At 39.4% G+C, this 15,192-nt stretch overlaps 1 protein-coding gene across 1 annotated transcript in view; it reads left to right on the forward strand.

Annotated features, from left to right (window-relative positions):
• otog (otogelin) overlaps positions 1–15,192 on the forward strand; it is a 66,592-nt gene continuing 51,400 nt past the window's right edge. Inside the window, exons 1-15 of the mRNA XM_042212939.1 lie at positions 1–158; positions 439–496; positions 972–1,029; positions 2,852–4,748; positions 5,675–5,776; positions 7,572–7,729; positions 8,845–8,966; positions 9,058–9,266; positions 10,009–10,139; positions 10,245–10,351; positions 11,189–11,298; positions 11,842–11,967; positions 12,213–12,321; positions 12,713–12,759; positions 13,767–13,912. Of these exons, the coding sequence (XP_042068873.1) occupies positions 89–158; positions 439–496; positions 972–1,029; positions 2,852–4,748; positions 5,675–5,776; positions 7,572–7,729; positions 8,845–8,966; positions 9,058–9,266; positions 10,009–10,139; positions 10,245–10,351; positions 11,189–11,298; positions 11,842–11,967; positions 12,213–12,321; positions 12,713–12,759; positions 13,767–13,912 (3,450 nt within the window). The 5' untranslated portion in view covers positions 1–88. The remainder of the gene's footprint in view (positions 159–438; positions 497–971; positions 1,030–2,851; positions 4,749–5,674; positions 5,777–7,571; positions 7,730–8,844; positions 8,967–9,057; positions 9,267–10,008; positions 10,140–10,244; positions 10,352–11,188; positions 11,299–11,841; positions 11,968–12,212; positions 12,322–12,712; positions 12,760–13,766; positions 13,913–15,192) is intronic.

The raw sequence follows: 15,192 nt of genomic DNA on the forward strand, positions 1-15,192 counted from the left end.
AGCACAGGGAGAGTCGGGAGTCCAGCCGGAGGGTTCTCACCAGGTGATGCTGTCCAAACCCGACTGAGTGCGGATCCGCGAAACACGAATGGATCCCTATTTAAGACGGAGAAGGCTTTTTCACTTATTATCTTCGTGTTTTATCCTCATTTATCAAGGTGAGTCATACGCACCGGGAAGCACGCACGCGACCCCTGATGCCGCGGGAAGGCGAAGTGTGATTTCTGAGTGAAAGAGACAGAGTCCCAACACGGTCACAGCCTGTTTGTATAGGAAAAGTTTAGATACCACAGGTGCTTTATGCGGCAGCTCAGGTTACATCCTGCAGTTTATTTATTTACTTAGTTATTTAGTTAGTTATTAAAGTTGGTCTCTTTTTAAAAAAGGTCACAGCCTATTGTCTTTCCTTATTTTTGCCCATTTCCCCTCTAATTTCAGCGCACCTTTCCTGGGGTGTGGAAAGAGTGAACATTTCTAACTGGGATGAATTTAATGAGTGAGTCATTTTTAAAAATTGTTTCCTTGCATTTAGTTAGTCGTTTACATAATGTTTATTTGTCACATATTCATAATTTACATATTATATGTGAAGGATTTATTTTGGTGATTATATTTGCATTAAAGCCCACATAGTTTTATATATTAACTATAAGTTGTTATGTTAAAAATTGTATTTGAGTATTGTGTGTGAGTATTATACAATATATGTAGTATAGTATATGCTGGCTTTGAGGCATTAGGCCATACATAAAAAAACAATATGATTTAAAAAAACAACAACATCTGCTTTAGCTCATCGAAACCTGTCCATTTCATGATGCTTTAATCGATTAATTGAGAAGCATGACAGTCTGGTCAATCACCAGGTTGTTTGGTGGTCTGCGTGATTCCTGGTTGGTGGTGGGTTTGTGGTGTCAGTGGGGGTGAAACCTGCAGTAGGAACAAACCTCTCCTTGTTCTCTCTGTCCCAGCAGCGGGAGCAGCGGGATAAAGCATCAGAAATGGGACACCGCTTCCCAGGGAGGGCAGGTAGGCAGCTGCATTGATCGTTGATGCTGATGGAGCTGCTTCGGGCGGCAAACACACAGCCAGATATCTCCCAAAAAATCAGCATTGCTCACATCACCATCGTCATCACATGGGAGTGCTTCTTCCCATAATTTATACACAGTGTTTACATTTTTCACTTTTAATTTCCCTAAAAGACTCGATTGTTTGCTTAAGTATAAGTTAGTTGAATATATGTGAAATGCAACATATTTCTAGTTTTATTGCAGAATCTTAATGTATGACTTTTTAATTTTTAATTATAAAAATTAACTTGTTTTTAACCCAAGAAGTCTGTCGTTTTACCCAAAATTTGATGTCTGTATTCATGGACGGCCTAAAAAAGCATTTCAAACTGCACAAATACACAGAAATGTCCATATCTGCTAAGTTCAGGCTGTCACTCAGTGTGGAGATATATATGAAAATATATAAACAGTGTGCATTGTTCCCTGCTTCCTCGACATGCGAAGGAGTCCCAGCAGGAATATAAAGAAGCTGCTCTGTTGTCTTGCTCTTCCTCTGTCAGAGCCGCTATCTGCCTGAATGTGGTTGCTCTTTTGTTCTCCCTTTGGTTCATGAGAATCCGGTCCAAACTATAGGAGCCCATAAAGGAGCAAAGCAATTAGTAGCACAAAATATGCTAAAAAAAAATGTTGTAGGTATTTTTTTTTTAACTCTGTTTAATGTCCTTGTTAAAATTAGAGCAGCTTTAACTGCTGTAATTTTAGTTTAATCAGTGCATTGTTATATGCAGATTGACATAGTGCTTTTACATATGTGAAGTACTCCCTCTTTGTTTTTCTGATACTGATCACTGATTAATAATTCATAGTCAGGTACCCCTTATACCCCCCTTACACATCACCCTTGCCACCTGCTTTGTTCCTACTCTTTGAGATGAAAGGCTGGGTTTCAGAGCTCAAGTATCCAGTCACGTAAAAGTGTGGAAGCAAGGCTGGACTGATAATTTTGGAATGCCACTGTAATGAGAATGTTTTAAAACCAAACCTGCTGTTAAGGTGTTTTTTTTTTGGTAAAATATCCAGTTATCTTAATATGGAAATCGCCATGCCAAAACATTCCAGATATCAAGTGTTTTCCCCCCAGTGTTTTACTCTCTTGGGAACACTTTACCAGCCTTCTAATTTCACATATCACACATCGATATAGTGAAATGAAAGGGGCGAATACTTTTAGACAATAGAGGTCATCCAAAAGAGGAAACAGACACAACCAAAAGGGAGTCAGTTGGGTTGTTGAGCTGGAAAGGAAAACTGTGTTGTAAGTCACAGAGCAGTCGTTAATGAAAGCTGGATGACAGGTCTTTTCTTTAGAGCCTCTTCCTTTCCCAGCACCACCTCAATTCCATCCTTGCCGATCATGATTCTAATTTGGCAACATCCAGCCTAATTCCGGGAGGAATTTTTCTTCAACAAAACACTAAATTGTAAAAGTTTTAGGTATCTTACATTTTAATCAAATCTTTATTAATCTGTCACCTGAGACCTGTACTCATTTTCCAGATTAGCTTGATATTAAACTTACAGAATTAATTCAGCAAAGCATTACAAGGACTTTATTTTAGTTTGCTGAAATTGCTCGCTTTATTTCTTTGCCAAACATTACTGAGTTCCAATATGAAAATGATCAGATGTAACATATTTAGTTGTAAGAGGATTTGAAAGATTGCTACTTCGGATCAGGTTCAAGCTGTATGACTTATTATTATTATTATTATTATTGTTATTGTATAGCAACTGTTGCATGAAATATTTGCTGATACAATTTTTTCTCCTTGAAGCACCTCCAGATGACAATCGCTACATTAGAAACCAACATATCTGCCTCCAGTAAATCACTGGTCAACATGGCTGCTGTGTCAAACCTTACATCATCTGCAGAAAGGACACCAAACATCTCATGGACCATGAGCTCTGGCCAATCGTCTGGAGTCACGGCACCACCTAGTAAAACACCATCAAGAACAATGTCCTCCAGTCAATCACCAGGGAACACAGCACCAATCAGTCAATCATCAGCTGAGACAGCACCATCCAAACACTCACAAACCAGCCTTCTAACAGTCAGCAAATTCCCAACCACATCAACATCACCTTCTCAATCACTCGGAAGCAGAACAGAAAACAGCTCAGTATCATCCAGTCAATCACCAGCTGAGAAAACACTATCTAACCAATCAAGAACAAGTCCTGTACCCACCAGTCAGTCATCAAACTCAGTATCAGCTGTCCTTTCACAGGGTAGCACAGCACAAACAAACAATTCTGCAGTCAATACAGGTTCATCCAATCAGTCACCAACAATGCCAGTGCCATCTAAAAATTCAGAAACCAGCTCAGCACCAGGCAGCCAATCATCAAACAGCTCAGCATCGACTAGTCTACTACAAGGCACAACAGAACAAAAAAGACACTCACCAGGCAGCATGGCACAAAACGGCCAATTGCCTGGTAGCACAGCACCATTCAGTTATCATTTGGGTTCTAAATCACCAACTGGAAAAACACTATCTGACCAATCACAAAATCACAAAAGTCTAGTACCAGCCAGTCAATCATCAAACCCATCACCATCAGTTATGCCGTCACAGGGCAGCCTGGCACAAACACGTCAATCACCAATCAGCAAAGCATCAACTAGCCTATTACAAAGCAGCACAGAACAAAACAGCCTCTCATCAGGCAGCACAGCTCCATCCAGTCAGTCACTAACCAAGAAAACACCATCTTATCAGTCACATGCCAGCCCAATACTAGCCACTCAAACACCAAGCGTGCCAGCATCAACTAGCCCATCACGAGGTAGAACAGAACAAACCAAACAAGTATCAAGCAGCACAGCAACAGCCAGTCTATCTCCAGCTGAGAAAGCACTATTTAACCAATCACAAAACAGCCTGGAACCAGCTAGTCGATCATCATCCCGATCAGCATCAGCTGGCTCATCTCAAGGCAGTATAGCTCAAACCAGCCAACCACTAACAACCACACCAATATATAAAAAATCTCCATCCTCTGCGATAAAATCCAACAAATTGCCACGAAGCACAACATTATACAGCCAGTCAACAACTGTGACAAAAGAACTCAAGTCACAAAATGAACCATCAATGACTACAGTGATAGCACCTAGTCAGTCATCAGGCAGATCAACACCAACCAGCCAATCAACAAGCAGGACATCTTTAGCTAAAAAATCATCAAAAAAGACACTGGCTAACAAGTTAATCTGGCTAACCAGCACAACAAGTTCTAGCCAATCACCAAGCAGCACCACACCAGCCAAGAATTCTTCTTTTATTAATGCACCCACTAGGATCATATCTGATCAATTAAAAGGCACAGGTACAAAATCTAGCAAGACAACACAAAGCCAACTAAAAGCTGTCTCAGAATGGTCAAATCAGTCGCTAGACACTCCAGATGATCAGACCATGCTCACCTTAAATACTTCACAATACTTATCATACAGTTTACCGTCTAATAATCACTCAAGGTCAAATTCAGCACCATATGAACAATTTCTGACCAGCTCAGTAACATCAAATGAATCTGGTTCAGTGTTACTTGGAAAAACCAACAATGGAGCCATTTCAACAGACCAGCATCCAGTTAATACTTCACTGCTGACGAGGCAGGTGAAGGAAGCCCTGGGGTCATCGTTTCGTAGGATTCCAGGTAGGTTCACAAAGTTCTTATTAATGATTGAAGGATGAATGTACAAATGTTTGAGGGAGAACTTCAGTATAACAATTTCTCTTTATACCATTTTCCTCAAATGTGGTTCTAAAAACATTTTAGAAGTCTGTTAAAAAGGAGAAACCTGGTCAAATTCATTGCACATGCCATTTTCTTGGTCATATTTGTGGTAAAGAAATAGTGAAAACAACCCCAAAAGTGTGTGTATATGCATCAGAGAGGAACTTGGGAGTTAATATCTTGCCCAATGATATTTGCCATGCAGGCTGGAGCAGCCAGAGATCGACCCACAAATCTTCCAGTCAGTAGATGACCTCCTCTACCTCCCTGGCTACCGCTTGTAATCGAAACCTAGTAATGTTGTGTACATTTGGAGCAACAAATGAGCCAAATGAGTACTTGTGCCTCACAGAATGAACATGAGGAAAGCAGCTTGACTAATTGGACCCCCTCCCATGGCTGATTCCTTTATGGCTTTTACCTATGTTAATGTGGGACATGGCCCACTAGGCAGACAGCATGGAAGGCCATTGAGCAGATGGTTTTATTGGAGGATGAAAAACTATCATTTGGGGGATGGTGGTTCGTTCAGTGACTGGAACATTTGTTTGAGCCACACAACTCCACGTGAAAGCAGAGAGGCAGATGGTGACTTCCTTAAATATATACCTTGCAGACAAACACTTAAACTCAGTTGTAGTGGTTATTAGGATGGAAAATTAACCAGTGGTACACATAGCTTTTATGAGAAAGGAAAAACACTATTTCTATATTATTGTTCCTGATTAATAATAATAATTTTCATTATTAGAAATAATGAAAATTATTCATGGAGTCGTTCTTTCAGGTTTCCAGTCTGATGAGAAACAGTGTAATTGTTTGCTTGTCCTTTCATTTTCTCTCAGGGGAGCCCTGTGCATTTCCTTGCCTGAACGGAGGACAATGTGTTGAGTCGGAGTCATGTGACTGCAGCTTGTATCAGGCTACTGGACACAGATGTCAGACAGGTAAACCCTGACAACACTCTTTTAAATTGGTAAGTGGACTGGATCTTATATAGTGGATTTCTACTCTACTTCAATTCAATTCAGTTTTACTTCTATAAAGCCAAATCACAACAACAGTCACCTCAAAGTGCTTCATATTGTAAAGTAAAGCCCTTCAAAAAATACAGAAAACCTCCAACAATCAGGCAAACCCCCATGTGCAAGCACTTTGGTGACAGTGGTAAGAAAAAACTGTTTTAATAGGGAGAAACGTCTGGCAGAACCAGGCTCATCTGCCTCGATCGGATGGGGGTGATGGAAGGGAGACCAGACAAAAGAGATGTTGTGAAAGAGATCCAGAGATGATTATACTTTCGCACTCAAAACACTTTACAGCCTTCAACATTCACCCATTCACATCCATTCATACAAGTACTTGTTTCTATGCTTTAAGTGCTTTCTATCTAACATTCACACATACGCAACGATCAACCAGCTTGTTAGTTCAATACAGTATCATAAAAGTGCACAGGCCTATTATTAGCATTAGAGGTCATTTAATGAAGTTTGTAGAGCAGTTCAGGGAGGATGTTTAAGATGCTCTGAGCTATCCTGTACCAGAAATTTAAGTTACCGATCTGTTTCTCTTAAGTTCAACATATACCCCCCCCTCCCCCAAAAAAGAGAAATCAAGTCATTTTGTCTTCTACATCTTTTTAAAAATAATTTATAGTACACATTCACTCAGTTCAGAGGGAGTTTTGAGTCGGAAACTCTGTGTATTTTGGAATGGTGTGTCTTCTTAAAAAGTTTGCGGAAACTGGGCAAATGGAGGATAAAAGGAGTGGTAGAGAAGAATAGTGTCTACAGTAGACAAACAGTAACTGAATGTAATGTCCCTAAGAAAGGAAAAAATCAGCAGAGACCTGACACAGGACATCTCAGGCCTCCCTCAGGTCTCTGCTGTCCAGATGTCCACCTACTGTTGAAGCCTCATCAGAAATGGTCTCAGTGGTAGGGTGGCTGTCAGAAGCTGATCTTAAGGAAGGGAAATGGATCAAAGGATGAGGTATGCCAAATCACACAAGAACTGGTGTGAAAAATAGTGGTAACAGGTCTGATGGAGTCAGAAGTCCAGATTTGACATTTTGGTTCAGCTCATTATCAGTATGTATGGAGAAGATCAGGAGAGAGGTGCAGCAGTGAGTGTCTACAGCAATCTGTAAAGTATAATGGAAGCTCTGTAATAGTTTGGGGTTTGGGAATCTTGTCAAAATTAATGGAATTATGAATAGAGAAAATTACTGTCAGATTTTGCTCTGCCATCCAATACTATCTGGAAGCTATTGATTCTGATTCACTGATTGTGAACAGCCTTTTTTTTTCTGCATGCCATAAAAGACATTGGAGTGAAAACCTGGATAAAAAAACATACAGTGTAACGTGTCAGTCATGGATTGGCCTCCCCAATGTCAGCACCTCAATATTATTGAGTCAGCGTGGGATAATCTTGACAGAGAACATAACAAAATGCCTGCTTTTGCCTTATATAGTTTATTTCCGTGTATGTTTGTGCATCTTTCACTGCATTGCTTCACCTATCTCCCATTTTCCTAGCAAAGTATAAAAAGGAAAAGGGGTGACTCAGTACTTTTACACAGTACTGTACATTTAACAAGTGGACAAAAATACAACACTAATAAATACTAAAAGGTGCTAAATTGAAAAGCTTTGTTAGGGTGTTTTGTAGCATTTCTGTGTCTTAATGGCTAATTAAGTGATATGAAAAGAGAAATTTTCATGTTTATATTCCTAGTTCCAAATTTTGGCTTTGAGAGGGAGATGACATGCAGGACATGGGGTCAGTACAACTTTGAGACCTTTGACGGCCTCTACTACTACCTCCCAGGCCGGTGCGCCTATACTTTACTGAGGGACTGTGAGGAAACCACCCAGGCCAGCATCGTTGTCCAGGTGAGTTGTCCACATGGACCTGGGCTGGGGTGAAATAAAACCTCCAGGTGAGCAGCTGCCCAGTAGTTTTCGGTTCAACGCCTGCCTCCAGTTTGGGGAAAATTTGGACTCTGTGGCCTCCTGCCCCAAAACACATTCTTTTTTTTCAGACTCAGCCTGAGGAAAAGATCTGCTCTGAACATTAGTGAAAGCTATCTGGTTATTAGAGTCAATTACCATTAAATGCTGCAATTACCCACTATGCCTTGAAAGTATCTGCAACAGACTAGGACTTTGTTCCCCCGAACAGGCAACAGATACCTTATCTGTGTAGGGGAAAACCAACCTAAACAGGGGACATTAGAAGATCCAAATGTAGTTTGAATTAATTAAATAATGAAGTTCAGTAATGATAACATATTACAGTGCAGCAATCCTAACAGAGCATGTTAGGAGGAGAGGAGATGACATTTTCCTTTGTAGCAGATAAAATGACGCACTCAAAAATGTTACAAAGTGGCAGGTGTGTGTGTTACTTTTAGGATCACGTTTCAGCTTTTTAAATACTTTTGCTTTTTAGAACTATTTGGTCCATTGGTTCTAAATGAATGTAAATGAAATGCGATTTCTATGTAATTTTTTAAAATAGCTGGATTCAGTTTCTTTTTTTTTTCTTTTTTTGTGCAAACAATACATTTGTTATGGACTATTTTCAGCACTGGATTTGAACGAAACCCCTAAAGGTTTGTGCATTTTGGTCCAAAAATTTTCCTTGTAAGTTCTATGTCGACCTATGTCGCAATGAAGGCTGATTCCTTGGATAGGTAGCTTAAATTCATTTACAAATATCTTGTATTGTTGAGGTAAATCTGACTTGAGGAGAGTCTTACTACTGTTTTACAACAAGCTAAGAATATATAACTTGGCTTGATTTTCATTCCCCGGACAGTTTCTAAAAAAGAACTAGACTGTTTTCTTTTTAAAAAAATTTTTAAATGTGCATTATAAGAATTCTGTGACAGGCCAAGAATAACATGAAAATTGTGACATTTTCAATGACACAGTTTTTATTTGTGCGCAGATCCGTAATGAACCCACACCTGTTTTAAATTAATGTCCCACCGCTCTGTTTGTAGGTCCACAACGACCTGGCCTGTACTTCAGACCCCTACACTTGCCAAAGATCTGTCAGCCTCTTCCTGCCATGGGAGGGAGAAGTCAGGCTACATGCCACCAATGTGACCTTCAAAGGCCAAAGGTTAGCTGCTTTCTCTCTGTATGTTTTATTTTACATCTCTTCAGGTAAGGTGATGTTTATACGATACTGGAATCGCCCTGTTTGTGTTTAGTTTGCAGCTGCCTCAACACATCCACGACCTGCAGCTGGAGCAGATTTCACAGTACGTGCTAGTAACGCAGCAGCACGGCTTCACGCTGGCATGGGAGGGACGAAGCGGCTCTGTCTACATCAAGCTCAGTCCAGAGTTTGTGGGCAGAACTTGCGGCTTATGTGGTAACTTTAATGCCGACGTCCACGATGACCTGAAGATGAGCTATGGTGAGATCATTTTCAGTCTCATTGCTCATGTAGCATCTGCTTATGTCTCTTTCAGTTGTGTAAATCCACAAAGAGCAGCAGCTGATCTTAGGGTTTCTTACACCAGTTGAATTCCAATTTAACCCTTGAGTATACAAATTTTTCTCTTTAGGCGAGGAAGCAAAGCCACCCTCTACAATGCAGGCAACAGCAAATAGAGATAGATTTTAAAAAAAAAATCTCTTTGTTTTTATCTGCTTTTGTTCTTCATGACACATACAATACAAGTTGAGTACATTCATTAGAATTATAAGAGATGAAGTCTGTATTCCTTTTTATTACAGTATTTATATGACATGAGTTTTAGTTTACTTGGCAAAAAATAGAAAAGGAGCTAGTTCTTTTTTAATACTTTGAGTACATTTCAGAGTCTGTACTTTTTAATTTTTGCTTGAGTAAAGAAGTTATGTCCATGAAACAGATTATTGAAAAATTAAGTATCTGTACTTCTATTTAAGTGATGAATCTGTGTACTTTTGCCATCTCTGCTGAGCCATGACTGGTAAGCAGTGGTTATAAGTTTAACATTCAGCTAAAAAGTGAAAGGTCAAGGTTAAAACTGATGGTGATCCTTGAACCATGAAGTAGAAAAGACACGGCTCACTTTTTCTTTTAAAACACTCAACTGAACTCCAGATGTGAAGAAGTGTAAAGGAGGCAAAACTACTGACATAATTAAATAGACATGATATCTGTTTCTTAGGCGTGCTGACTCGTGAAATTGAAATGTTTGGGAATAGCTGGGTAGAGACACATCCACATGAGGAAAGATGTCCTATGGTGCCTTCTGGCTTCCCTTCACCTTGTGCTACAGTCGAATCTCATGTTTTACTGGTAAGGTGTCAAATAAAACAGCAACTGCGAGATGAGTGAAATGAAACTGAGAAAATTACCTACTAGATGAGTAAAAAAGTGTTTTTGTGTGTTTTGTGGTGACAGAAGGTGGAGGAGGTGTGTGCAATGCTGCTGGATCCACCATTTCAAAGCTGCCATGACTTTGTCAGTCCGCTGTCCTACATGGCCAGCTGCTCCAACGACCTCTGCATGTAAGAGCAACCGATTTAAGATCTAGTTGTTGGAAGGGTTTCATTTTGAGGAAAAATCTGAGTGTTGTCAAAATTATATGGTATGAACCATTAGTATCCATAGTTTATCCTTGTGAAATGTGTGGAATCTTTCTCCTACTTTAAAATTAGAAGAAACATTTATTTAGTTTCTGCTGATATTGTTCATGACAGCAGAGTCATGAACAATGACTCTGCTGTCATGAACAGCAGAGTCATTGTTCTGAATTACTGATACTAATTCTGAAGCAAATCAAAACATCATAAAAGTTTGACACATACGTAACATTATCTAAAAATTAGTAACATCCTGTACAGGTGGTTGGAGAGCCCTTTTTTGCACATATCCTTATGTACCCACATTTTAGTTTTTGCATTTCAATCCATGTCCTCAGACTGTGAGCACTTTGGTTACTTACTCGTTCAAAATGATCCCACTCTAAAAGACACTCAGTTGTGTCTTTCATGGCTCACGTCCATGATCCTGAACGTACCCCCCTCTGAGAGTAACATTAGCCATGGCAATCTGTTCCTACAACTAAAGAACTAAAGAAAGAATTTACTTTATGACAGGATTCACTTGGTCTGAAGTCATCACTGTCATGACTGACGTAGCTACACTACAATTTGCCAACTATAAGTATAAAACTATATAGCTTTATTTATTAATTTTGTATGCTAGTTGGAAACTGGTGAGAGCAGCTGGTGAGTAGTTATTTATTTGAGCTGCACAGTCTCATTTTAGCATAACTGGCTCTGTAGCTACACCTCTCCTGGCTCTTCTCAAAGAGTTCCTTTTTGTTTTTTACCCTGTTGAAGGTCGGATCCCAATGGTGATGTGGTATGCCAGGTGTTCACCGAGTACGCCCGGGCATGTGCCCATGCTGACCACCCACTGCATGAGTGGAGGCAGCACATTCCTCAGTGTGGTACGTTTTTCCAGGTGTTTTAAAATGTGTGCCAGGATAAACAGAAGAAAAATGATACATTTAGTTTTACTTGTAGCTGAAATTGTTCTATTTTTTATTTCAGATGATAAATGATATATTTACAAGGTTAAAAAAAATAAAGTCAAGTCCAAAAAAATGATTTATAAAGATTTATAAAAAAGGGATTTACCTGAACATAGTAGATAAAACAAAATATGAATGTGGAATAATTTACAGGCACAGATGCTGGGTTAAAATAATTTATACTAGTAGAATAGTTATAAAGGGCTATCTAATGTAAAATAATTAAGAATATTTAAGTGTGGAAGTTAACTGGAGGGCAGGTTATTAACAGGCTAATGAACACCAGCTAGCTAGAAAAGGTGCTAATTGAGCACATTTGTTTATGTTTTGCAGACGTGTCAGGTTCAAATTTCAGTTTATAACCTGTATTTCGGTGATCATGGCAACAAGAGTAATTGGGCTTTACAGAAGCAAACTTAAAGCTTTGACGTATGTGTTGTGTTTTGTTTTTGTGACCAGTGAAGCGGTGTTCTCTAGGACTGCAGCACAGGGAATGTATCAGCTGCTGTCCGGAGTCCTGCAACCTGGAGCGAACGTGTATTGACAGTAAGCTCACCTGCCTGGATGGATGCTATTGTCCCGATGGTGAGTGTCTGTTGAGATTCTGCTTCTTATGTTCCTATTCAAAATAGTTCCTTATCTTTATAGTTTGTCTTGTGTAATGACCTTAACATAAATCTCATAATGATAAAAAAATATTGTTATTACATTGCCTATACTTTACTTTTAACACATTATTTGCATTTTCTGTCTTATCAGTCTTATGATTTTTTTTTTTCATCCCCAGATGATCTGAAGTCTGAATCTGAATCTCTAATCTTTGTCCCCAGGTCTAATATATGAGGATGGAGGCTGTGTAATGCCTTCTGACTGTCCCTGTGAGTACCACGGTATGTTTTATCCATCTGGTCAGACGCTGCAGGAGGAATGCAACACCTGGTGAGCAGTGGTAACACTTCTGTTACCTTGTATGTCATCATAAATATCTGGATGAAGAGACTTAAACGTCTTTGGTTTGTCTGTTTAAATACTCTTCATCCCATAAAAAGCTAGGGAACAGTGAGGCGTGTTTTATTTTTACAGTTTTTTAATAACATCTCTGGCAAAACTTCATAACGTGACAGCTTTGATTTTCCTTGTGTAATAAAAAATTGCGGTATTGTGTATTAAAGACAAGATATTATCCTACGCTCCCTATACAGTCCTTTTAATCTTCTCAGATCTGACCACCTGGGTGCAGTGAGTCCAATTTCTTTCAGTGATCCTGCTGATTAGCTCAGCCTTTCATGTTCCCAGAGCCACCTGTGGACGTCTCTGCTTTCTGTTTCAGTACATGCGTGGGTGGAGTGTGGAACTGCACTGACTACAGCTGCCCAGGTTTGTCCCTTTCCCCTGTGGGAAATGTTTATTGATATACTCGACTAGTAAATTTTTCAACAAGATTCAGTGAATTTGATTTCAGACTTAAATACTTTCAGTCTATACAATGATTCCATGAAAGTGTTTGATGGGGACTGTGAGAGTTAGGTTGGAGAATCATTCCCAAACAGACTTGAGGCTGTCATCCATGCCAAAGTGGCTTAAACCAAGTACAAAAGTCTAAAGAAATAAATTTTAAATGGATAATTTTAGTAATTAGTGAGTTATTTTAGTCACTTTACTGCATTTACAAAACACTTCTGGCTTTGATGGTTCATTGTTAAGTAATGTGCGAAAACTATTTTTGAGAAGAGAGAATAGACAGTGTACTAAGGGAAGAGAAGAGTTTATTGGTAAGGTACTATAAAACACCTGCCCCTGTTGGACAGTGAAAAGAAAGTTGGAATATATGCTTCTTTTTGAAAAAGAAAGATGACTAAGGCAAAAGTTCTAATAGAAGGACAGATTTTGCCTTGTTAGAAATGGGAAAAAAAGCATGGACTCATGGAATCAAGAGGAACAATAATTCTTGACATTTTCAGAATGGTAGCAAGTTATTAAAGGTTGAACTTGTTGATTTTAAGAGACACAAATTAAAGAAATATGCAGAAGAATGCTGTGGTAGAATGGAAGAAAAAAAATCTTTATACTTAAGGGGGAAATAAAGTTTGTGGTTCTTGTGCATAGAAAAACCAAGCTTCCTTGTAAAAACCAAGTGCAAAGCAGTTATATTAGATATGGAACAAAGCAAGGCTGGAGAAAACTCACAATAATAGCCGTGGACCAAAAACAGACGAGGTGTGATATTTACACAGAGAGAAAAACATAAACTGTCAATTGATTAACATGCACAGGACTGTTTATTTATTGCTATAGTAGTGCTATGGAACGGGATACATTTGCATGAACTTTTGTTTAAAGTACACACATGGACACTCACAGTAAATGTACCACTCTGTCTGCAGGCGAGTGCTCGGTGACAGGCGACATGTATTTTCAGTCCTTTGATGGACGGATCTATACTTTTCCTGCAACATGCCAGTATGTCCTCGCCAAGAGTCGCAATTCAGCAAAGTTTACAGTAACCATCCAGAACACCGCCTGTGGAGCTGTGAGTTACACATTATCTGCTTGCTTGTTCTGACATGATTGTTACATTTTCCTACCTATTTGACAGACTGCACAACTCCCCCACTTTACCTACTGCAATCAGAACTATTCACTTGCTCGGCTTACAAATACGTGCGATTTGTCTTTCATGTAGATCATATCATATCAAAAACCTACAAAAGACTGAGAGCTTCGTCTCTTTCACCCTCATCTCTGAGCCTTCAGTTTCCCGGCAGACTTTTGAGCTGCTGAGCAGACAGGTGATGGGAGATATGAGATGTCCCACTTGTCAGAGCCAAGGCCCGAGACCTCTAACAGCCAACTAAACAGGATTACCTTATCTAGCCTGACTGACAGAGCTGCGGACAGCTTTGTAGTGAAGTGGGCACTGGAAGGGTGGGGGGCTTGGACAGAGAGGAGGTTATGCAAAAACAGGAGGTGAATGATGGGAAGAGTAGGAGGGATGATAAAACCTTTTGGTTACGGGGCTTTGCCATTCATGAAAGAGATGATTCATAGCAGCAGGTTGTTTATTGTCTCACTCAGACTTCCTTACTTTTGAAATAAAAGTGAGCCAGAGTAACTTGGGTGATTTTGTGAATTAGTGATGGCCTTGAGCATTTATATTTTATAGCTCCATTAAGTTTTATAGTCAAACTGTACAATCTGCTGATACATTATAATAAATAAGACTTTTCTGTTTTAACAATGCTTGGCCCAAGGAGTGGAATATCTGTCAGTGGGTATTGTTAGATGTCAACTGCTATAACCATTGTCACCAGTTATGCCTGGTATTTATGTGATTGTTTTGCATAATTGTGCATTGAAAGTTCCTAAAACACTTGAATTGTCCTGTCACATAAAATTAAAATGACTTCATTATAGCTATAAGAAACATTTTGACATTAACAATGGACTGCATAGTCACCTGTATGTCTGAAAGATTGATTGATTGAAATTCTTTAAGCTTACTTGGTTTCATGTGTGTGTTTTTGCTGGTCTGATTCACTGCCACTGTTCTCACAGTGCTGTTTAGGAGAGGAGGGCAAAAGTTGCAGCGGGGCTGAAAGAAACCACCAGTTGCTAGTTTCATCAGCTTAGAGGGTCATTATATTATGTCAGTGCTGTATTTACAGCCTTGTTTCCGCTGCCCTTAAGAAACAACAAAAATCTATTATTGTAGGTTTATTGGCACCAGTGTTGAGTGATGGAACCAGGCAGAACAGGCAACATAGTCTCCAGTTTAAAACTCACATACCAAACCATTCATTCCAACCTTCT

This window comes from Haplochromis burtoni, unplaced genomic scaffold (assembly GCF_018398535.1).
Source record: "Haplochromis burtoni strain Fernald_Lab_line unplaced genomic scaffold, NCSU_Asbu1 Contig_401, whole genome shotgun sequence".
Classification (NCBI taxonomy): Eukaryota; Metazoa; Chordata; class Actinopteri; order Cichliformes; family Cichlidae; genus Haplochromis; species Haplochromis burtoni.